General features: G+C 42.5%; 1 protein-coding gene across 11 annotated transcripts in view; it reads right to left on the bottom strand.

Moving 5' to 3' along the window:
* OSBPL6 (oxysterol binding protein like 6) overlaps positions 1 to 25351 on the bottom strand; it is a 223387-nt gene that overhangs the window by 54124 nt on the left and 143912 nt on the right. For 10 of the 11 annotated variants that reach the window (XM_063644806.1, XM_055289854.2, XM_055289851.2 and 7 more), the window contains 8 exons: positions 23886 to 23978; positions 19778 to 19900; positions 12486 to 12539; positions 11341 to 11454; positions 11054 to 11224; positions 7676 to 7808; positions 4994 to 5097; positions 4319 to 4411 (listed from right to left, as the gene is read on the bottom strand). In XM_063644806.1, the coding sequence (XP_063500876.1) occupies positions 4319 to 4411; positions 4994 to 5097; positions 7676 to 7808; positions 11054 to 11224; positions 11341 to 11454; positions 12486 to 12539; positions 19778 to 19900; positions 23886 to 23978 (885 nt within the window). The remainder of the gene's footprint in view (positions 1 to 4318; positions 4412 to 4993; positions 5098 to 7675; positions 7809 to 11053; positions 11225 to 11340; positions 11455 to 12485; positions 12540 to 19777; positions 19901 to 23885; positions 23979 to 25351) is intronic. The other variant, XM_055289857.2, reaches the window with a different exon arrangement.

Raw genomic sequence — 25351 nt, 5'->3', positions numbered from 1 at the left:
GCTCACTATCTGGGACTCAACATCAGTAAGAGTGCTGGGATTTTCAAGTCTAAGAATTTTCCAAGGAAGATGCCAGACCCCATAAGATCAGAAAAGAAAACTTAAGTTCCTCAGTGGGTAAGGACAATGCCTATAAAAATCAACTAGGAAAATCTGAAAGCACAGTTTTCGCCGGGCGCGGTGGCTCACGCTTGTAATCCCAGCACTTTGGGAGGCCGAGGCGGGCGGATCACGAGGTCAGGAGATCGAGACCACGGTGAAACCCCGTCTCTACCAAAAATACAAAAAATTAGCCGGGCGTGGTGGCGGGCGCCTGTAGTCCTAGCTACTCGGAGAGGCTGAGGCAGGAGAATGGCGTGAACCCGGGAGGCGGAGCTTGCAGTGAGCCGAGATCGCGCCACTGCACTCCAGCCTGGGTGACAGAGCAAGACTCCGTCTCAAAAAAAAAAAAAAAAAAAAAAAAAAAAAGCACAGTTTTCATTCAGTAATGTGCACCTATGCACAAACCGGTAGAAGAATCCTACAGCTTTCTTTCATTTTGTTTTCTTCCTCTTGGTGGATGGGATTAAGGGATGATGATATTTTCCTTCTAATCATTCAACTTTGCCTCCATCTGACAGACCCTGACATCTCAAGGTTGTGAGCAATATTTTTTTTTCTTTTTTGAGATAGGGTCTCACTCTGTTGCCTAGGCTGGAGTGCTGTGGCATGATCATGGCTCATCGCAGCCTTGAACTCCTGGCCTCAAGTGACCCTCCCACCTTGGCTTCCTGACATGCTGGGATTACAGGCATAAGCCACCTTGCCCAGCCATGAGCAATAATTTCATTTCCAAATAATTAAGATATACTTTCTTAGAATCTCCTAACAGCCCAAATTGAAGAACCAGTAGGACTGCTTTAGTTTTTCTGGGATGTCAGAAAAATATTTAAAATTTTTCTACCTCTAAATCTTCAAAAAAGTTCCAAAATTACAATCTTATTTATTTTCCATCTTCATAAATCTTCTGCATACATATATGTATATGTTTGTCATACATACATACACACATAATCTGTTTTCCACAAAAAAAATTTTCTAGACAAAATCCTTTCTACTTAATAGAGTAAAACGGGGAAGAACTTATTTTCACCCTTCAGTGTAATTTGAGCATCTATGAGATGCAGGACAGCTACACAGGAGCAACATAAGATCATCTGTCTGCTACTATGTACTTTCTACTATTCCTCATTCCCTTCAACATCCAGGGATCTAGTATTTAATTCAAATTATCAGCAACACAGGAGATCTAACAGCTCTTTCTTTCAAAATCATTTCCTTCTTGCCTTCCTCTTACTTCATTTAAAACACAGCCAAATTGTTACTGAATAATGGTACCGAGATTTTTATTTGAACCGGAAAGTTTGAAGTTTAGGAGGCAAGAAGAAATCCTTTTTCTAAAAGGTAATCTCCACAGAACCCTCTTGGACAAATGCTGACTTCATGAGTTATACAATGTGGATTTCTGAGGCCAACTACCCAATAGTTTCCAGTAGAAACATGGCCATACCAGTCTAGAATTTAACCTTCTCACTTAAATCAATAGCACAATCTAACCTACACAAGAATAAGCAATCAAACATCCAGTATAACATGTTTTTCATTTTTACTTTCTTGTGGTCAATTTTTTTAACGATCTATTTTATAATTTTTTCAAAATGACAACTACTATGGAATACTGAATACAAAGTTCAGTAACACAACGTTGATAACCACAACAGCAGCAACAATACCACAACCACTACCACTGGACGGTCTGGGCACCTTTACAATGGCTGTTGTACTTAGTGACGAAGAAGAGAGGGGACAGAAAATGAGCTCTCACCGCTTGAGAGCCTCTCATATTGGCTGCAACATCAGCGAAAGTGGTTCAAGCGGTGAGATGATCATTGACTCAAAACAAATACTTGGACTCATTAGATAGAATTCTGATGATCAAAACATTTAAAACAGGAAGGGAAAAAGCTGGGTATGAGGTAGGAGAAAGTGGTGGGTATCTTTAATCCACTAGAGTAAAATTAGATGCTATGCCTCTCTCTAGGCAAAATACTGAGTAAAGATTTTCATGTCGTCATACTCATCCTAGATGAACTTATGATTCCCTAGCCAAGTGTGAATTCTGAAGAATCTTGGAGAAACTTCCCAGTAGTAGAGAATGAGTATCCTGAGGCTCCTGCAAGACCTGTTGGTTTGGGCAAGCAGAAAAGGTCCATGGATAGCACCAAGTTCTGCTGTGTTCCCCTTAAAATACCTTTTGTTTTAGTCCAGGTGGAAGTGGAGTTTCTCTGGGAATGATCAACACCTTACTGTCTATTTATTTCTTCTTGGAATTGTAACTAAATCTCCCACTTCGAAAAGGCAGTTGTCTTTGAGTGTCTTTGAGGGAGAGATGATTTCAATTTCACTCAAAAATAACTAAACTAGAATTACAAAGGCCATTTTATTACCCTTAGCAAAATCACAACAAGGTGAAATGTCATAAATAAAAATTTAAAAACAAATGAACCACCCAAAGATGTGGCGGGAGTATGAATGAATATTTTCTAGCTTTTTGGACATTTTCTCCTGATGACTCAAAAAAATCTTCATAACTTTTCTATGTAAAACCACAGGCTGAGAGGCTGGGTGGTATACTCCCAGTTGCATTCTGTGTCCTTCAGAAAAAAAAAAAAAGAGTGATTTCGGGGTCTCCAGTGGAGCTCCTAGATGCAGCAAGGTAGCTGGAACATTGCACTACAACTCACTGAGAAACAGCCTGTCCAAGACAACAGCTCTGAACAATAGCATACACTACAGACAAAAGATTAAAACAATATCTATTAACAAATGTATGTGTTCTTTCTTGTGATGCAGGCCTTCTTCAATTATTTTATTTAGAGGAATGATTCTTTTCCTTATAAAAATGATTCTTTTTCTTGGCTTTGATTCAGACACCATGCTTAAACAAACAAACAAAACTAGACACTCACAAGTTCAAAACCAATAAAACTGCCAAAAGCAATTTTGAGTAATTTTCTTGTGAAATCACTTGGCACATCTGTCCCCACAGTATTAATTTTATGAACAGAAGGGAAAACATACAGAAACGTACTGAGCAAAGGAACACAAAAAGTTGTGTTCATTGAATGTAGACGTTCTAAATAAAAAAACCATGGGTATTAGTGCTTATGAAAATTTATTTTCAAATATATCAGATTAGCAAGCAAAGCAACAGTTTGTTATTTACACAGTCAGAATCGTAATATGAAGAATGTTATTAATGAAGTCAAAATTAGAGAATTATTTTGTTAATTATTCAGAAGGGAATGAAGAATTCTGAAAAGTACTTCTTTCAACCTTTGTATTAGAATATAAATTTATTTGTAGTATAATTTTAAAAAGCCAAATCATAAAGTCTAATCTTGATTGTACAGGACAAGGGCCATTTATAATATGCATTTAGGATGATAATAATGGAGATTCTAGTTTAAAGATCTGAAAGTAATATGGTTTATGACATAATCTACCATATTTTGAACCACTGCAACACAATAATATAAAAGGATCTTACTTTAAAAATGTTACTCATTTCAAATACATAATTTATTTCAAATAAATTTCAAGTACATTTATTACAAGCTATTAAGAATTTAGTTCAGATTTTAAGGTGATTGTTGAAAGCCAAATAATATCTATTTTTGTAGGATCATAGAATTTTAGAGTTGAAAGAGAATTCAGAGCTTATTAAATAAACTCTATCACTTTACCCAGGAGCAAACAAAAGCTCAGGAAATTTAACAGAAATGTACGAAATTATACTGTCAGAAAATCACAGTGATTAGACTAGAATCTGGGTTTGTTGATTTCTAATCTATTGAACCTCCTACACTTTTTCTTGATAGAAAACATTTGGACAAAGCTGACACATAAAAGCCCCTTTTAAAATCTAATATTTTTAAATGAGTGTTCATTATAATGCACTAGATTTTTAATCTAGATTTTTAAGGTAACTTTTTGTTAAAATATATTTTAATGGTTCAAAGGCTATAATTGAGAATAAAAATGCCATTTTGAACACATATTGTATAATTTTAACCTTTCTTTTAAATCCTTCTCACTTATGCCAGAGTAAGAAAAATATAGAGATTTCCCACTATTTTAGATAATGTAACAGTTTGAAACGTGCTGGCTTTAAAGCAGTTAAGTTGCCCTTTCAATCTAACACCCATAAACTGATGTATAAAGACTAGTACTTTAAAAGTATGTAGAAACATGAATGAAGGAAAAGTAAAATCTGTACCTGCAGTTGTATTTTTGTATCTTTGCTGACACTTTTTGTTCTCCATCGTCTTGTGACCCGCTTGTCTTTCTTTGAAATATCTACACAGTTAGCCTACATTGCACAAATAGTTAAAAGCAACAAAGTATTATTAAGTTCACACAGATGATACAGGCATAGACAAGAGCACAGCAAGTTACTAAAGGATCACTGTTAGAGCCTATAAGCAAACCAGCCAGGAGAGAAAGGCATATCAGACGCATAGTGGGCATTAAAAAGCAGAAATAAGAACTTAATTATAAAATATATTTTTCTGATAAACAACATGAATACAGGATTAGAAATCTCTAGCTTTGTTTTCTATATGAAAAGATAGTAATAATTCTGAGAGTATCTAAAGCACATCTTCAAAGCTACCATTTCTAATAGGACACAAACATGGAAGAATAATTCAGATACTGAATGTATTTCTTCTGGTTAGTGTGTATTTAAATGTCAAATGTTTTAAAATAATCATCTTAATTAACACACTGACACTGAGATTCAAAAATATTAAAAATAACTCCAGAATATAAATGAATGTCTGTATTGTAGTTATTTATCTTTAAATGTTACCTTATATATTCATAGAACAACCCAATAAAGATTATAAATTAATATCCTAAGTCCTTCCACCACCAGCAGGAATATGTATACCTGCATGTCAGTAAAGTTAGGTGCTGACTGAGTTCTCTGAAGTATTTCCAAATTTTGCAGGAGTTTGCTAAGTTCCACAAGGTTTGACTGGCAATGTGCAAGATCTAATAAGAAATCAGAAATAAAAATATGTTAAAATTCGGTAGGCAGCGATTGTGATGGTAATAAAAGGGTCAATGCAAATTATGGCAAATATGAGTAGGCAGATCGATGTTTATATGATGAACATACTGGCAGGTGAAACAAAACAGACCCTTTTCTGGTGCAGAACCAAAAACCATTGATTATATTTCAAAGCTCACTCTTATAAGTTAACAGCTATTAGTGCAGAAACCATGAAACTCTCAGTCACATTGTATGTGATCCCTTTTCTGCTCTGATAGCTTTTGCCACATGGGAAGCACACTCAAGTGAACTTCAGCAGTCCTGTGGTTTCATTGTTAGGAGCTTGTCTACCTGCTCCCCTAACATGCTTTAGAAGATGGTTATCTGGAATTTGGGTAGCGTTAAAATCAAGTTCAGAAAAATAGGATGGAATACAGAATCAGTTAAACATATTTTCTATAATTTAGCTCACTAACAATGTTGAAATGAATGACTTTAAAATTTCTTAGAGACATTATATTAAACAAATCACATTTTCAAAGTGCATTCACTGGTCCAGCAACATCATCATCACCTGGACATCAACTCATTCTGTCTGAATTAACATTTAGAATGAAGAAATGACTTTCAGTTTTCTTTTAAATTTTTTGATGCATTTAGAACAAGAGAATATTTAAAAATCTATATAATAAAATATCACTCTTTAAAAAAACCCTGACCTTTAATATGTGAAATTAAACACAGTCAAGAATATTGGGCTGGGTGCAGTGGCTCATGCCTGTAATCCCAGCACTTTGGGAGGCAGAGGTGGGAGGATCACCTGAGGTCAGGAGCTCAAGACCAGCCTGGCCAACATGGTGAAACCCAGTCTCTACAAAAATACAAAAAATTAGCCAGGCATGACGGTGGGTGCCTGTAATCCCAGCTACTCGGAAGGCTGAGGCAGAAGAATCTCTTGAACCAGGGAGGCGGAGGTTGCAGTGAGCTGAGATGGCACCATTGCACTCCAGTCTATGCAATAGAGCGAGACTCCGTCTCAAAAAAAAAAAAGAATATTGAGTTACTTTTCTTATTTTTGTGGTCAGTTGCTAAAAATTTCATTTTAAGCTTTCTATCCAGGAAATATTACATTCATATTCCCTAATAATTGTGATTATTCTATATAAATGGTGCTATATAAACATAGAAATCTGGAATTGGGGCTGAAAACCATCTAAATTATATCCACCCTTTTTCTAACAGAATGAAAACAGAACTTTGTGAATAATTCAATTTAAGGCCTAGGACTCAAAACTAAGTGTAAGGAGACATCAATTTAGATTTTTCAGTTGTAGTTTCCTTATCTGTCAAATGGTGATAGTAGTATTTAGCTCTCCTACCTGCTTACTGAGATGGTAGATGAGAAAGTTCTATGAAAGCCAGAAATGGTCTCTAAGAAATACTTATTGTGCTATGTCTCATCACCCTGCTAGAGCCTTCACCTGGACCATGCTACATCATTCTTTGTCACTTCTATTATTTACAATAAGAAAGAGAGGAAATCATACTTTCACATAAAGTCTGGGATGTGAGTATATCAGAAGGCTGATAAAAATGACAAAAAAATGCTGCATACTTTGAGTCCACATGCTGCTAGAATAAGAAAAAATTCTTTTGGTTGGAGGACTAACATAGATTACCAAATTTTAATTTTTTTAAGTGAGAACCAAAAAAGTGATCTGATATCTACTTATATTATAATTTTATAAGAAAAAATAATTTGAAAAAATAGGCCCAATATCATCTTAGGATCGTCTAAAAATAAACTAATTGAGCCTTATTAAACACTGTCTGCATTGCCCTTGTTTTTCTCAGTTTTGAAGGTCAAATGAAAACTGTCTCATAGAATGGAAATGGTCTGTAGATCAAGCTTGAACCATTGTGCTCTGGCTAATTACGAGGAAGGTGAAGGTAAGAAGAGATGAAGAGGCTCAGAGATGGCAGTATGAGGGAAGCAGGTATTGGTTCAGAATATTGAATCACTGATCCATAGTGGAGCACACTAACAGGTAACTGTGGATATAAGATGCAGCATTTTACAACTTTGCCATTTATTGCCGAGTTGTCAGGAAACATACACCTGCTCTGTGGGCAAGACACAGCAGCAGAGAAGGCAGCTGCGGAAGTGACCTAGTGAGGACGACAGAGCAGTGATTCTGGGGCCGTGGGCAGAGTAGGCTCCTCCTTGGGAGTTACTCCTCTGTGTGACTGCCCCAGGATCCAGGAGCTAAAGAAGCCAGAAGGAACTGGTGAAAAGACAAGGAGAGACGGCTGAAGTGGGTAGAAGTCAGGGGAAAGGCAAGAACCAGATTCAACTGCTGTGAGGGTGCAAGAGAACTGGCAGGTAAGGAGCCCGAGTCATGGCAGAGAGAAAGAGCTGGTGCATAAAAGTAAGAACAAGGGGAAGAAAGAGCAAGGAAAGGTCAAGACAATCAAGGCAATCAGGGTAAAAGATGTAGCACTCATAATTCACCTCTTCAGGTTTTGTTTCTTGTTTGGTTTTGGCTTACTCTCAGGCCACACTGGGCAAGAACTAACCTTCTGCACACCTGTCCATCTCTTCCGAGTCCTGTAACCAGGCTGCCACCTTACTCTGGCCGGTTGTGCAGGTTGCAGGGAGGCTATTGCTGCATGGTAAAGGGGACTGCCATGGAAAGCTGTTTGGTTGCATCTACGGCAAACAAAGATGAATTGTATGGTTATGAGACAGTACATTTCAATGATTAAAAAAATACAAGTATCCTCAAAGCTGTAGTAACAAAGAGAGGAAGAAAATGCACACTCAAAATATGGAAGAAGCCTCTTGGCTAAATGTGGTTTGTGCCCAGTGAGGGCAACATTCCTAGACAACAGCCCCTCATTAAGCTGCCATCTCCATCATTCAATGAAGGACAACATTTAAGTGTGTTGTATCTCATAATCACAAGGACCTGCCACTCAAATTCCCAGTAATTTTTAATCGCTCAGTAAATTGTATTTGCAGTGTCCTTACTGCAGTACTCTTAACTCATGATTTAAGGTCTTTCCTTTCCAAAAGGTTTCTGTACCCTTATGACCACTCAAGATCTCCTCAACCACATGTGATCCCTAAATACATTATCCACCAGTAAGCAACTTTGCAATGCCTTGAATTCATATTGGAAATTATTTATAAAAAGGCAGTCTTGGCAAGTTATCATCTATAGCTTTCCATTAAAGTTATTATCTATAGACTTTTCATTTAAAAGATTTTATGTGAAATAAGTGAAAGTTGTATTAAGTAAATAGATACTAAGGTGACTGCAGGAAACAGTGAAAAAAGAAGAAACTTATTTCTTAAAAAATTGAAATAATTTTAAAACTTCATAATTGACTTTAATATCCAACTACAACTGAATTGTGTCTCTTCTAAATCATTACAAAGTGAATGATGCACATTCTTAGCAAACCCAGGCTCGTTTATTACTCACAGAGGGCCACAAACTAATTAACATTCAGGAGTCTCATAATTTGATATGTAGAAGACAGGCAAAGTGATAAAAAGCTCTTTTCACTCTTTATTGCATTTTGATAAATGTAATGGAAATCTTTCACCAAGCAGATCTTAGAGGTATGTCATTAACCAGACCAATAAATCTGTTTTGAAAACCAGTGCTGAAGAGCTTTCTTATTTCAAGGCAAACAGTGAGGAGGATTTGATTTTAGTCTTCCATTCTCAGATATCACCCAAGTTATTTAACAAATAAGGGATGAAAATAATATATTTTCATCAATAAATTTAATAAATATTTTAATAATTTAATAAATAAGAGATAAAGTATTTTCATCAATACTCTGTGCCCATGATGTAGGCAGAAGCTGGATGAACCAAAGAATTAAAAATTTATATTTTTTAAAGATCTATTTGGAATACATTTCTCATTTAACAAGGACTAAATCTAGGATTCAGTCTGCCCTCTGGTGAGAACACAGGAGGCCAGAGAAACTCGGCACTATCTTGGGCATCTGTAAGTTCCCAACCTTCCTGACGCCCTGACCAGATGGTTTGTTCCCTTTTTTATTTCAGAACTGGTTGGTATTAGGGTTAATCCAACACCCTATTCCTAGAAAAAAGATAATTAAATAGTCCTTGCAAGGCTGCAACCAGAATGGAATAATGTGAGGTTTAAGGCCAGGTGTGGTGGCTCACGCCTGTAATCCCAGCACTTTGGGAGGCCGAGGTGGGCAGATCACTTGAGGTCAGGAGTTTGAGACCAGCATGGCCAACATGGCAAAACCCTGTCTCTACTAAAAATGAGCTGGGTGTGGTGGTAGGCACCTGTAATCCCAGCTTACTCGGAAGGCTGAGGCAGGAGAATCAATTGAACTCAGGAGGAGGAGGTTGAGGAGGTTGCAGTGAGCCAAAACCACACCACTGCACTCCAGCCTGGGTGACAGAGACTTTGTCTCAGAAATAAATAAATAAGTAAATAAATAAATAATGTAAGGTTTGAGATAATTTTAATATCGTTAATAGGATCTATCAAAAATTGCGATTAAAATAACAAAAACTGAATATAGTAATGTTTCCTTTAATCTGATTTGGTTAGTATTGCAGTTACTCTATGAGGTTTTTCAATGGTTTGCAAAGGAAACTTGGATGTATGTATGACATACATTCCTGTGTAAGCAAACAAAGAAAAGCAGAATCTTCACTGGAACATTCTTGAACACAATGTACTGTGGCAGCCAGCTTCCTCACCCTCTCTGCCCTCAATTTCAGGTGCCAAATGTGAAGGCGAGCACCCCTGCGCAGTGCAGTGGGGCTAGGTTTCAGGAAACTTAATTATTGAATCAAAGGCAGAAACAGCTGTTTCCCTGTCTGTTGACTCAAGCTTGATTTTTTTTAACAAACAACATCTCTTGCTTTTCATCAACACAGAAGTGAACTCTCATTTCAGCCCAGAGAACAAGGTCAGCCTCCCTTAGTCTGGTACCTGGTAAAAATGGAAAGGGCACTGACTTTGGAAACAGATGTGGGCTTGGATCCTGGCTCAGCTGTTTAATGGCTATGTCACTTCTGGACAAATTTTTTACTGTCTCTGAACTTTGGTTATTCGAAAGATTAGAGATGAATGAGTGCCAAATGCTTAACACAGTGCCTGATCACTTAAATAGGCTACTACTTATATTATTGTCACATTCTTGAGCTCACATGTAATTACTTCATGGAGAAATGTGATAGCCTCTCATGTATACATTATAGGTCAAGGCACAAAAGCAAGTTTCATTTTCAAGACTGAGGTTTTCTTATTACCATCCAGGAAGGCACCTGATTTCTGAATGTTGATTAAATAAATGTTTACGTACTTCCTAGTATTCCTACAAAGCCACATAAAGTTAGAAGATAGTCCGTTCATAAAAGAAAAATAACTGCTAATTCTCTTGGTGATCCACATTTCTGCCTAATTTATACTTGCAATTAACTTTCATGCCAAATGTCACTGTTGTCTTCTGAGTGTTAGTTTACAAAGCAAACCTCCTCTTTCTGGTTTTCCCAAATGAGACTCAGTTATGCATTTGCATAATTTTCCTTTCTATTTTATTTTTTTTTTGAGATGCAGTCTTGCTCTATTGCCCAGGCTGTTCAGTAGTGGCACAATCTTGGCTCACTGCAATCTCTGCCTCCCAGGTTCAAGCAATTTTCTTGCCTCAGCCTCCCGAGTAGCTGGGATTACAGCTATGCACCATCACATTTGACGAATTTTTGTGTTTTTAGTAGAGATGGGGTTTTCACCATGTTGCCCAGGCTGGTCTCGAACTCCTGGCCATCAGGTGATCCACCCGCCTTGGCCTCCCAAAGTGCTGGGATTACAGGCGTGAGCCACTGTGCCTGGCCAAAATTTGCATAATTTTCGAAGCAATTTTCAGGCTGGTTTTTATAGAACAAAGTCATACCTTTCCATCCATTACAGAAACATTGGCAGCTGGTGAGGATTCAGCTGTGGACGTTGAAGGAAATATGTGAAAACTAGCATCTCTTGGTGATCTCACAATTTCATTCTGACGATACAACCGATGATGTCGCAGTTTGGAGACCCATGCATCAAACCAGTCCTGGGATTTCACCTAAAACAATGAACAAGAGGAGAGAGTAATTGTAAAATCACTCTCCTGCCTACCACTGGTGTAGGCAAATGGTTTCCCCTGATAATGGCAGAGAAACTGTTGAAAAGTGATTTCACCTTCAAATGATAGATGTGCTCTTCTGTGTCAAGGTCTATTCTTCGAGCTTTCTTTTTAATTGACATGACTGAGAGTCCGACATCTATGCTCCCATGGACCTTTCCTTTTTGAATCTGAAATCAAAAGACTAGTAAATAGGCTGAAAGGATATATGATTTGATGTTTCTGTACTGGATTTAAGTGAACTCAAGGTAACCTTTAACTTATCTATGGGAAGTGGAATACTACATATACCTCCTTAACAAACAGAAAATAGTTAAGGTTCTATGGATTAGGTTCTAGGATAGTTGATGTTGCAGTGACTTCACGTCACTTTTTATAAATAAGACTATTCATCTTATTCCTGTTTTGGCATAGAATGTAATACTAATTCTTCATAATTCTAGATTGCACAGCTTATATTCTCCCAAAAGGACATCTTTAGTGGTCCTAAAATAACTGCGGTCAATCTTTGACGTATAACCCAGAACATCCCTGAGTAATCAGCTGGCAGACAGCTGCTGGGGCAGAACGGGGCAGCTGGGACCAGAAAGCAGGGAGCAGCCGGCTTTTCCTTCTGGCTGCTCCTCTGATCAAGGACATGGCTGATTCAATGGCAGGGATGGGGACAAAACTGAAACCTGAGCCTTCTGTTACTTTCCCTACACCACAATGATGAAGGAATTTTCCAGTGTTACATGCAAACTACTCCTTTGTATACTAAATAAAAACAATTTGAAATAATTTTTGTGAATTGGGATCTCCAAGGTAAAAAGATGTATGACGTAGAAATAAAATTTGTAAGATAGTTTTTAAAAGGACATTGACAAGAACAAAGCAGCACACATAAAGCAGAGTTTACCGGGAGATGGAGGAAAAAAGCCCATTTGCGTTTTCTCTCCAAGTGACAGAAGGTGATTTTACTCATGAGTCACTTTTAAGGTTTAAGCTTCTGTTTTTAATAACACACATCAAAATAGTTAAATCTTCATGCACTGGGTTGACACACTTTAGAACATGGAGGCTTGGGAGCTTGTGAAATCTTACAGGCCCAGACATGCACAAAGCCGGTAACTATGGCACAAGGCTTGTACAATTACAGTGTTTACTCACTTCAAGCAGAATTCGAAATCAATCTTTGAAACATGTCCTGTGTGCTACTTACATCGAGTGGTGCCTTTGAATACTTTAACATTCCATTATCCAGGACAAAAAAACGCTGCAAGAACCAAATGCCCCCAGTTACTGTCTGTATTTTGAATTATATAAAACATTGACAAATGTGGGTCTAACATTGCTTGGCATTTATTAATCAATATGTTTGATCATTTTAATGTATCTGGATTCAGTGCATTTGGCCACAGTCACATTAAATGGTAAGGAGATAAGAGCTCTAGTTCCATACTGTTAACCTACCAAGATTCTTTTATACATAATCCAATGGAGATGGAGTCTTTTCACCATGATTTTTCTTAACAGGGAAGGAATCTGAGGACCTGAAACTACAATCCTCTGAATGAACCACATTGGGATGTTTTACAAAGTGAGAAATGATCACAGTGACTCTGTAAGGAGCTCTATACAGGTCTACAGGGAATTTTTCACCGTGAACATAAACTCCTGAATTTTCCCTGGATACCATAAGACAATTCCTGAAAACGTTCATGTCCATTACAGAAGCCAGTGGACTGAATCTATGAATAATGAATTATCCGGAAAATTTAAGTGGGCTTAGCAAGATGCTTGCATCTCTACTTAGCAAATGTTTGCATTCTACCATTAATCAGAGAGGTTGAAAATTATTTCTGAACTACATTAAGGGTAAAAAAAGAGAGAGGTTTTTGGCAATTTTTTTCTCCTCCAAGATAATCCTAGTCCAGTCTGAATGGATTTGCCCATTTTTGCTCTACAAACACTCAGGAACTCTCAGCAGTTGATTTTTCTTCCATGGGCAATTCACAAGACAACAAACAGCTCCCAGGGCCCGGTCAAAGAATGGGTCCTGTGCCCTCTAGTTCTACAGATGCAAGCAATCTTTCTGTTCCTGGAAAATTACTCTGCTGGCAAGTTTTTATGTGATTTGGGACCTCTTAGCTGCTGAGATGGCAGGCAGGCAGGCCTCGGGACCGCCTTCTGTGAGTGCAGTGGCCTTCTGTGAGTTCTGCACAGAGAACACCTATGAGTTCTGCACAGGACTCACAGAAGGCCACTGTAAACCCTTTGCTACAGGTTCTGCGGGACAACAAGTAAGCACTGGAAAAAAGAGTCTCTACGGTTGAAAAACACTTGATTAAAATCAGTTGCCCTTAACTTGGTCAATCAAATGGGCTGATATCTGAATAAACACATGGTGGTTGTAGAGATCAGAAGAAAAGACAACAATGCAAAGCAGGCCCTCCTGTTCCTGTTATTTATGTAGCAAAATGTTCACAGGCACGGTCTAGAAAGTTGCTGCTAAACCACAGCCAGTTTCGCTGAAACATGGACTGAAAGTACTAAATTAAAGTTAGCAATTCATACAAAATTGGTTTATTTGACCGTTTTTTCCTGTGTTTCCATTTCTGTCTATCAAAGAATTTCAGCAGAGATCACCTATAGCATATCATAAGGAAAGAGATTAGCAAGGCTATCAATTTGGGGAAACACAAAGAATGAAAGGCAACAGTGATTGTAGGAAGGAGGATGGCCAGTTGGCGAAAATCTCAGGAAGAACAACAGTGAGGACAGGTCCTTGGCACTACGATAATATTATGGGTTCAGGAAAGATCGTTTCTGACAAGGAAGAATGCACTTTCAGAGACAGGGGACAGGGGCAACATTTCTCATGTGTTCATTTTTAAGTCTTTCCCTTAAAACACATTAAATGTTTCCTCAAGGAAGTTAACGTACATAACCTCCCTGCATTGAGCCAATAGGCAGCCACCACTGGCCATTTGGGCCAATAAATGTATCTGTCCTGAGATGAAATCCACGTGCAGATGTGCCAAATACATAGATTTATTCTTCCACTGATTTCAAAGAGGATACTGGGTGGCCCACTAAAGAGTTTAAACTGACATGGTGGCTCACGCCTGTAATCCCAGCACTTTGGGAGGCCGAGGCGGGCAGATCACGAGGTCAGGAGTTTGAAACCAGCCTAGTCGATATGGTGAAACCCAATCTCTACTAAAAATAAAAATTAAAAAAATTAAAAAAAAATTAGCCAAGCATGGTGGCGTGCGCCTGGAGTCCCAGCTACTGAGGAGGGAGGCTGAGGCAGAAGAATCGCTTGAACCCGAGAGGTGGAGGTTGCAATGAGCCGTGATTGTGCCACTGCACTCCAGCCTGGGTGACAGAGTGAGACTCTGTCTCAAAATAATAATAGTAATAATAATAATAATAGTTTAAACTGAAAATGTACGGCAACTTTCTCCTCCTTAGTATGACAGAATCCTTGCTATTTGGGTAATGGTAAAATGCAGTAAAAAATATTTTCTCCCTTCTCTCTCTCTCTCTCTCTCTCTCTCTCTCTCTCTCTCTCTCTCTCTCTCTCTCTCTCTCTCTCTCTCTTTCTTTCTTTCTTTCTTTCTTTCTTTCTTTCCCAGGCTACAATCTACTCGGCTTGCTGCTGCCCGCGCCGCGGACTGCCTGGGACTGCCGGCGCCCACCACCGCTGCCTGCCTTTTCTCCTTTGGATGCAGGCATGCGTTCGCCATCTTGGCCATGCTGGTCGCCAGCTCCTGACGCCGAGTGCTCTGCCCGCCTCAGCCTCCCGAGGTACTGGGACTACAGACGGAGTCTCGCTCACCCAGTGCTCGGTGTTGCCCGGGCTGGAGGGCGGTGGCGTGGTCTGGCCTCGCGGCAGCCTCTACCCCCTGGCCGCCTGCCTTGGCCTGCCAGGGTGCTGGGATTGCAGCCCCTGCCCGGCCGCCGCCCCATCTGGAAGGTGGGGAGCGCCTCTGCCCGGCCGCCCCGTCTGGGAGGTGAGGAGCACCTCTGCCCGGCCGCCCCGTCTGGGAAGTGAGGAGCGCCTCTGCCCGGCCGCCCCGTCTGGGAGGTGAGGAGTGCCTCTACCCGGTCGCCCCATCTGGCAAGTGAGCAGTGCCTCTGCCCGGCCGCCCCGTCTGGGAAGTGACGAGCGCCTCTGCCCGGCCACCCACCGTCTGGGAAGTGAGGAGCGCCTCTGCCCGGCCACCCACCGTCTGGGAAGTGAGGAGCGCCTCTGCCCAGCCACCCACCGTCTGGGAAGTGAGGAGCGCCTCTGCCCGGCCACCCACCGTCTGGGAAGTGAGGAGTGCCTCTGCCCGGCCACCCACCGTCTGGGAAGTGAGGAGCGCCTCCGCCCGGCCACCCATCGTCTGGGAAGTGAGGAGCGCCTCCGCCCGGCCGCCCTGTCCGGGAAGAAGTGAGGAGCGCCTCTGCCCGGCCGCCCCGCCCGCGAAGAAGTGAGGAGCGCCTCTGCCCGGCCGCCCCATCCGGGAAGAAGTGAGGAGCGCCTCTGCCCGGCCATCCCCGTCCGGGAAGAAGTGAGGAGCGCCTCTGCCCGGCCGCCCTGTCTGGGAAGTGAGCAGCGCCTCTGCCCGGCCGCCCCGTCCGGGAAGAAATGAGGAGCGCCTCTGCCCGGGCGCCCCATCCGGGAAGAAGTGAGGAGCGCCTCTGCCCAGCCGCCCCATCCGGGAAGAAGTGAGGAGCGCCTCTGCCCGGCCGCCCCATCCGGGAAGAAGTGAGGAGCGCCTCTGCCCGGTCACCCATCGTCTGGGAAGTGAGGAGCGCCTCTGCCCGGCCGCCCCGTCTGGGAAGTGAGGAGCGCCTCTGCCCGGCCGCCCCGTCTGGGAAGTGAGGAGCGCCTCTACCTGGCCGCCCCGTCTGGGAAGTGAGCAGCGCCTCTGCCCGGCCGCCCTGTCCGGGAAGAAGTGAGGAGCGCCTATGCCCGGCCGCCCCGTCCGGGAAGAAGTGAGGAGCGCCTCTGCCCGGCCGCCCCGTCCGGGAAGAAGTGAGGAGCGCCTCTGCCCGGCCGCCCCGTCCGGGAAGAAGTGAGGAGCGCCTCTGCCCGGCCGCCCCGACCGGGAAGAAGTGAGGAGCGCCTCTGCCCGGCCGCCCCGTCCGGGAAGAAGTGAGGAGCGCCTCTGCCCGGCCGCCCCGTCTGGGAAGTGAGGAGTGCCTCTGCCCGGCCGCCCCGTCCGGGAAGAAATGAGGAGCGCCTCTGCCCGGGTGCCCCATCCGGGAAGAAGTGAGGAGCGCCTCTGCACAGCCACCCATCGTCTGGGAAGTGAGGAGCGCCTCTGCCCGGCCGCCCCGTCCGGGAAGAAGTGAGGAGCGCCTCTGCCCGGCCGCCCCGTCCGGGAAGAAGTGAGGAGCGCCTCTGCCCGGCCGCCCCGTCCGGGAAGAAGTGAGGAGCGCCTCTGCCCGGCCGCCCTGTCCGGGAAGAAGTGAGGAGCGCCTCTGCCCGGCCGCCCCGTCCGGGAAGAAGTGAGGAGCGCCTCTGCCCGGCCGCCCCGACCGGGAAGAAGTGAGGAGCGCCTCTGCCCGGCCGCCCCGTCCGGGAAGAAGTGAGGAGCGCCTCTGCCCGGCCGCCCCGTCTGGGAAGTGAGGAGTGCCTCTGCCCGGCCGCCCCGTCCGGGAAGAAATGAGGAGCGCCTCTGCCCGGGCGCCCCATCCGGGAAGAAGTGAGGAGCGCCTCTGCACAGCCACCCATCGTCTGGGAAGTGAGGAGCGCCTCTGCCCGGCCACTCACCGTCTGGGAAGTGAGGAGCGCCTCTGCCCGGCCGCCCCGTCCGGGAAGAAGTGAGGAGCGCCTCTGCCCGGCCGCCCCGTCCGGGAAGAAGTGAGGAGCGCCTCTGCCCGGCCGCCCCGTCCGGGAAGAAGTGAGGAGCGCCTCTGCCCGGCCGCCCCGACCGGGAAGAAGTGAGGAGCGCCTCTGCCCGGCCGCCCCGTCCGGGAAGAAGTGAGGAGCGCCTCTGCCCGGCCGCCCCGTCTGGGAAGTGAGGACTGCCTCTGCCCGGCCGCCCCGTCCGGGAAGAAATGAGGAGCGCCTCTGCCCGGGCGCCCCATCCGGGAAGAAGTGAGGAGCGCCTCTGCACAGCCACCCATCGTCTGGGAAGTGAGGAGCGCCTCTGCCCGGCCACCCACCGTCTGGGAAGTGAGGAGCGCCTCTGCCCGGCCGCCCCGTCTGGGAAGAAGTGAGGAGCGCCTCTGCCCGGCCGCCCCGTCCAGGAAGAAGTGAGGAGCGCCTCTGCCCGGCCGCCCCGTCCGGGAAGAAGTGAGGAGCGCCTCTGCCCGGCCGCCCCGTCTGGGAGGTGAGGAGCGCCTCTGCCCGGCCACCCATCGTCTGGGAGGTGAGGAGCGCCTCTGCCAGGCCACCCATCGTCTGGGAGGTGAGGAGCGCCTCTGCCCGGCCACCCATCATCTGGAAAGTGAGGAGCGCCTCTGCCCGGCTGCCCCATCTGGGAAGTGAGGAGTGCCTCTGCCCGGACACCCATCGTCTGGGAGATGAGGAGAGCCTCTGCCCGGCCGCCCATCGTCTGGGAAGTGAGGAGCGCCTCTGCCCGGCCACCCATCGTCTGGGAAGTGGGGAGCGCCTCTGCCCGACCACCCATCGTCTGGGAAGTGAGGAGCGCCTCTGCCCGGCCACCTATCGTCTGGGAAGAAGTGAGGAGCGTCTCTGCCTGGCCACCCCGTCTGGGAAGTGAGGAGCCCCTCTGCCCGGCCGCCCCGTGTCTGGGTAGAAGTGAGGAGCTCCTCTGCCTGGCCGCTCCGTCTGGGAGGTCTACCATGGAGGCCAGAAGCAATGTGGGGGCTGGATGTGGTGGCTCACGCCTGTGGTCCCGGCACTCTAGGGGGCGAGGCGGGTTGATCACTTCGGACTAGGAGTTCGAGACCAGTCTGGCCAACTTGGCGAAACATGAAGAATACAACAGACAAACCAACCAACCAACTCAATGACAACAAAACAGGTCTACCCTGGAGTCATACTCTAATTTTTTCTATTTTCCTCCCTTTCTGATCCTTTATCCCACTTTCTTTTTCTTCCTCTTCCTTCTCCCTCTTCTTTGTCAAATAGAGGATTGAGTTATTATCACTGATCCATATAAAGTCCCTCTCTCATTTATTTTAACTCCCACCCCCATTTCTATTCCCCGACTTCCCATGTGCAACCTTCCTAATATGTTTGATACGCATCTTTTTGTTTGTATGTATTTTTAGAAAATGTTTATTGTTTTTGTATGCAAAAAAAATTAATTAAAAAAAAAAAATATTTTCTCCATAATTAAAACTGAGAGATAGGACAAGCATGTTGGGAGGAAGGAGAGGAATAAACTATAGCCTTTAAAGGCAGTAAACAAACTTCCGGGATCAGCGACCTCCAGCTTTAGTTTGTACTGGTAATAATAATTCTAGGAATTTATCCCAAAGAACTAAATAGAAGTTCATGTGTAAGGATGTTCATCACATCACAATAGTAAAAAATAAGGCATGTCTTACATATCCAGCAACAGGGCATTAGTTCGATAGCAGTGGGAGATATAATATAGATCCATCCAAAGTGATACATGCATGCATTTAAAATACCTCATATTTCAAAGACTATTTAATGAGAACTTATCTATACTAATTTAAGTGAAAAAAGCAAATCAGGCCGGGTGCGGTGGCTCACGCTTGTAATCCCAGCACTTTGGGAGGCCGAGGCGGGCGGATCACAAGATCAGGAGATCGAGACCATGGTGGAACCCCGTCTCTACCAAAAATATAAAAAAATTAGCCGGGCGTGGTGGCGGGCGCCTGTAGTCCCAGCTACTCGGAGAGGCTGAGGCAGGAGAATGGCGTGAACCCGGGAGGCAGAGCTTGCAGTGAGCCGAGATCGCGCCACTGCACTCCAGCCTGGGCGACAGAGCGACACTCCGTCTCAAAAAAAAAAAAAAAAAAAAGCAAATCAGACAACAATATATACCAACTGGATTTTAAATATCATGTATTTTTTTCCCTCCATATGTATATTACAGATCTCAGTCTCCGTTAACTATAATAGACTACAACCCATGTGGTTAGAATAAGGCCTTAAAAGTTAGTTTCACAGCCGGGTGTGGTGGCTCACACCTGTAATCCCAGGACTTGGGGAGGCTGAGGTGGGTGGATCACTTGGGGCTGTGAGTTCAAGACCAGCCTGGCTAACAGGGCAAAAATCTGTCTCTACTAAAAATACAAAAATTAGTCAGGCATGGTGGCATACACCTGTAGTCCTAGCTACTCAGGAGGCTGAGGTGCAAGAATCGCTTGAACCTGTGAGGCGGAAGCTGCAGTGAGCTGAGATCATGCCACTGCACTCCAGCTTGGGTAACAGAGTGAGACTCTGTCTCAAAAAAAAGAAAAAAGCTAGTTTTACACATACAGCCATATTCTTAGTTTCCCACATCATGATAGCAAATAAGATCTTCTTTATTTAAGAAGATGATCTGAACCCAAATATGATAAAAATGTTACCTTGTGCCAGCCTTTTAAAGGCCATTTTCTTTTCTTCAGCATAAAGCCCTCATGTTTGTCTGGTTTCTGGACATTGGTTTGGCCTATTTTCAGCCCTTCTATAATTTCCCAGCTGTCAGCTTCCTGAGAGAAAAGAAGAAAAACAAATCACATGTTTCTCAGTGCCTGATGACACACTTAAAGCAGATTCTTAAGTAGAGGTTGCTTTTGAAGCAGTACTAGGCCCACAAGAAAGAAGGATGAACAACATTCTGGAGCAAATTCTAACATCAAACACAGCTATGCACTTTTAAATGAAGTTAAAAAGAGTTTCCCAGGTAGACCTAGAGGTAAGTGGGGTCCATCAGAGGCTCAGTGGAGCCACCTTGTCTGTTTGGGGTAGGATGGAAATTCGATTGCCTGTACTCAGAATGTTTAAAATGCATTTTTCCAGACAGTGAATCCCTGGGCACAGAGGCACTTTAAAGTTTCAAAATAAGACTACTTTGATGACAAATGTTCAATTAGTGTGTGGATCTGGCTTTCTGTGTAGAAATGGAAAGGCTGCTGTTGTCTCAAGTGGCTCAGAACCTGCTATTAACAGGGAATAACAGCGCTGTGGTCACGGCTGCTCTCGGGGAGGTTTGCATGCATTCCAAAGTGCACATAAGACACCTGCTCACCAAAGACACACCAAAGAACTTCATGCTTTCAAAGATACACATGCCCTTGGGAGCCTCTGGGTTGCATTTCTTAGTAGTGAATTGCAATTCAACAAGTTAGCACTGTTTATGAATAATGTTTAGAATAATAGGAGAAACTAGTAGGCTCTTACAAAAAGTCTAATGCCTGTGGCTTTTGACTCATACAGAAAGTTAGATGACCACTATATTCCAGCAAATAATCTCCATCTATGTGTAAATATATTCATTAGAGCTCTCTCTCTGTTCTTAGAGAGATATCCACTGTATTTAGTGGCACTTCTATTTTCAGTAGCCCCATCCATGGATAATATCTCTAGAAGAATAATATTTTTATTTCTGGCTAGATTTATTCGGAAGTTGGTGTTCACCTTTGATTTACTGTGTGTGTACATGTGGATGATGAAGAATATTCTGTATGACTTGTGAAAGTGGAAACATTTAATAAGTACAATCTTTGCAAGTTTTCTTCTGACTAAACTCATTGTAGTAATGGCTATTAACTACTAATTTCTTTTTTCCAATTTTTTGTTTTTTTATTTCAATGGATTTTTGGGGAACAGGTGGTGTTTGGTTACATGAATAAGTTCTTTAGTGGTGATTTCTGAGATTTTGGTGCACCCATCACCCAAGCAGTGTACAATGTACCCACTGTGTAGTGTTTTATCCCTCGCCACCCCCCACCCTTTCCCCAGAGTCCCCGAAGTCCAATGTATCATTCTTATGTATGGCTACTAATTTCTACCACGGTGTTTTTTTTCTTCTTTGGGGGTTTGACTTCAGAAGGGGGGAGAAAAGAGATAAGATAGAAAGGCAAACAGTTAAAATGTATTTCTTAAACATAGATGTGACAGCTTTGAGCAAATAATTTTATTCAGTCTGATGCAATATTACTAAGTCCAGTACAAGAAATAGAAAAGAATCCTACTATAGCTCTCACAATTAAATAGGCTGTCAAATTGACAGAGGCAAAAGATAAAACCAGAGCAGACAATGTTCCCCCTGTTTCAATTATAAATGCCGTGGATAATGTTACAAATAAAGTGTGTAAGAAATGAAACTCATCTCAGTACAAAATAGAACCGTTTATGTTCTATTTTCCATTATATTAAAATTTCTCCCTCTATACTTAGTAGACTAGGACTATCTTAAGACCACTAAAATTATTTTCTGAAAATTGAAGCATTTGTTTTTGTAATTTCAGTGGATATTTTTTCTGCCGAAAAGTCTCCAATTTTCCTGGGTTTACTTACAACAGAGCTAAAAGCCATAATGTGATCATGTCAGTACTTAAGCCAGATATATATATATTTTTGGTGTTGTAAGTTTTAAAAAATACTTTTAATCTAATAACAATAAATAAGAACAGACAGTAATGTCATAATCGCCCAAGTTTTTTCATTTGGAAAAAACAGAGACGTTTCCTTTCTGAAGGGTAAACTGTATGTGCACACGTTTGCAGATGTATGCGGGTGAGTGTGTGTGTATGTGGGTACATAAAAATGCTTTAGCAGGTGAATGCATCAAGCTTAGGATTGGAACAAATTCTGATCAGGACAACGCGTACTTCAAAAAAAAAAAAAAATTCTTCCACTACTAACCAGTGCTCAGGAAGCCCATCTCTCAAAGGGGCTGAGAGATGGTGAGATGCGATAGTATCTGGGTTAGATATGGCCCTCTGATTTCATGAGGCCCCAAGAGATGTGGTGTCTACTGACACAGAAACACAACCAGGGTTTATTAGTCCTACAGCAAGATCTAAGTGGGCAACAATATAGGGAAGTAATGGGAAGTAGATGCTGCTTTGTACCCTACCCAGATCCCTTTATATCAAGCCAGTGGACCCAAGCCCCAGCTGCTGTGAGCTGGGCTAACAGTCACCTCCTTCTAGGAAGAATTGCTGTTTGACCAAGCTGGGGCCTTCATGCCTGGAAAATTATGCCATAATTATCAGTAAAGTGAGAACAATATTGGTATGTACTTCAATGAGTTGGAGGCTGATTAAGTGAGATAATACATATTCTAATCCAGTGCCTGGCATAAAGTACGTGCTCAATAAATTTTAGCTACCTTTTTCCATTGCCCTTTTATTTATTTGTTCTCTATTTCCTTTAGCTAACTATAAGAGATAATTGCTATTTCAAAGAGTTTACTAGTTATATTATATTTACCAGGTATACATTCTCTACTCACTATTCAAATGGAAGTCAGACCACTTATGTTTTATCGTTTAATAACTCCCTGCTTTCCGTGGTTTAGCAGTCTATTCTTGTCTGATAGAACAAACTTTATAGCTTGTCATATCTTTACAGTTTAAAGAGGTTCAAGTGTATATATTCCATAACAGTTGGGTAGTAAAGTGTTCTTTTCTAAAAGGATTATGTTTAATATAGAAAAGCAAGGTGTAATGATCAGTTTTACATATTTAGAAGTTAACCGTCTTTGGGTATAAAGTGCTATTTTTATACTGGAATTCAAAGTCTGTATGCATTCTATTTTCAGAATTTCTCAATAAAGGAAGAAGCCCATTGAAAATCTCAGGGAGGGATGGGCAGGAGTAGGATGGTATCTCTCCAACTTTTCCCTATCATTTTTACATTTTAGACATATGTGAATTTAATTTTCCCCAGTCTGAGGAAGAGCAGGCTGAAGGGGAGGGAACACTGGCTCCCATGACACAGAAAAGGTCTTATAAATAATCTGCAGTGTTCTCTCACGAGCTCATTGCTAGGAAGGCCAGATGTGAGAAGGAGCCTAGAAGCCAGAATATACAACAGCCCCTCTGCATAGGTTCTATTTTACCTTGCAGCTTGGGAAGGGCTGACAAGCATTGGTTGTGGAGTTGGACAAATCTAAGTTTGAATTCTTGCTGTGCTATAATCCTTGATAGCTTATTTACTTATTTATTTATGTTTTTACTACGGGCAAGTTATTAACTCTCAGTTTCCATATTTGTAAAATGTGATAAATACCTACACTGTGTGGAGCTGTTTATGAGAACTATATTAAATGGGATAATATATTTAAATACTTCTCATAGTGTCTGGTGATGCAGTACATGGGCAATAATGGTAGCTGTTGTTATTTTTATTGCTGGATGCAGTTTTTATTTCTTTTCCATTAGCTGGGCATAGAAATATTTGTTTATCTCCAACAGGGAAGGCAATAGCTTCTTTTTCCTTCTTCCCTTAAACAGAATTTTGGACCTTTGTATGTAACCCCACAAATCCCAGCAAAGTATACATTCTCTGTTCTCTTATAAAGGGCAGAGAAACTCTACTCACTGGAAGCAGAAAAAGTGCAAAGAGTTGCCTACAACTGGCATCACAGCTATTTTGGGGGAGTCAGGTGTAAACGTTATTCACAGTTCAATTGGCCCCAGACCAGGCATCATGCCAGCAGAGAAAGCACCGCATTTCATCACTGACCTTGGAGAGGGGGACTGGCTCCGGTTCTAGCAATTGACGACTTACAGAGGGCTCGGTGCTAGAGGAAGCAGTCCTCTCCAGTATGTGAATACTCTGAAAATAAATGGAAACATAGCCCAGGGTTAGACAACTCACTTCTCATGTGAATGTGCATGGGGATGAAATCATACACAACACAGTCAAAACAGTGAGCTATGTTAAAAATGGCAAGTTCCTGAAAAGACCAAAGATAGCAACAGTCAGAAAAATATGTCAGCACAGGATTTTCCCCTCCTCTTCTAGATTTGCTGCTGAACTGCTGCTGCAGTGCTGGTTTCAGTCTTGGAGAGTCAGAGGAATATCTCTCGAAAAATTTTATGATACACACACAAGAAAACTTACAACTTTATGACAAAGACACACCTACTACTTAGACTAATGAGCCTTACATAGACATATTTGCTCATCTCTCCAACTGGGAATAGCAACAGACAAAAAGAAAGGTCTACCTTAAAAAATCCAGTGGCGGCCAGGCATGGTGGCTCACACCTGTAATCCCAGCACTTTGGGAGGCTGGGGCAGACGGATCACCTGAGATCAGGAGTTTGAGACCAGCCTGGCCAACATAGTGAAACCCTGTCTCTGTTAAAAATACAAAAATTAGCCCGGCGTGGTGGTGGAAGCCTGCAATCCCAGCTACTTGGGAGGCTGAAGCAGGAGAATCGCTTGAACCTGGGAGGCGGAGGTTACAGTGAGCCAAGATTGCACCTTGCTTTCCAGCCTGGGCAACAAGAAGGAAACTCTATCGCAAAAATAAATAAATAAATAAAAATCCAGAGGCTTCACACCCTTTAGTCTCTAAAGTTTCTTACAAAAACGCACAGAGAAGAAAACAATTCACCAAATACCATAAACGGTAGGTGTCTTTTACAAAGAGCATTTATATATTAGCAACATAAAATTTCAACAGAAAAATGGGTGAAGTACACGAACAGTTAACACATGTAAAACATTTGAAAAGATGTTCGAACTTAGAAGTAGTCAAAAAAAGAATCAAAATAATAATTTTTTTTTACCTATCAGATTCAAGAATGAAGTGGGGTTGGAAGAAAGAAAATATAAATTAGATATGATCTTTCTAAAGAGGAATTTTGCAATTATATTAAAGCCCTTGGGGAAAAAAAAGTACATGCCTTAACCTAATTTACATAAATCTACTCATTAAGAATCCCTCACTATCTTGGCACATTATGAAAGCATAAAAGAAGGAAACAAGCCTTGTTTCATGCACTCTTCAAATACATGTGAGCAAAACTTCCCTACTGTAAAGACTAGTAAAGACTACAAAGATTTTTTTTAAAGGTTGTTTTTTTTTTTTTTTTTTTTTTAGATGCATGAGGTGATTTTTCTAAAAAAGAACATGGATAATAAAGATCAAAGTGTCACTGTAAAGATCAAAGATACAAGTGTCACTGTATTACAGAGAT

The sequence above is a fragment of the Symphalangus syndactylus genome, chromosome 8 (assembly GCF_028878055.3).
Source record: "Symphalangus syndactylus isolate Jambi chromosome 8, NHGRI_mSymSyn1-v2.1_pri, whole genome shotgun sequence".
Lineage (NCBI taxonomy): Eukaryota > Metazoa > Chordata > Mammalia > Primates > Hylobatidae > Symphalangus > Symphalangus syndactylus.
Note: the sequence above shows the minus strand (reverse complement) of the source record. Positions and strands in the feature narration are given on the sequence as shown.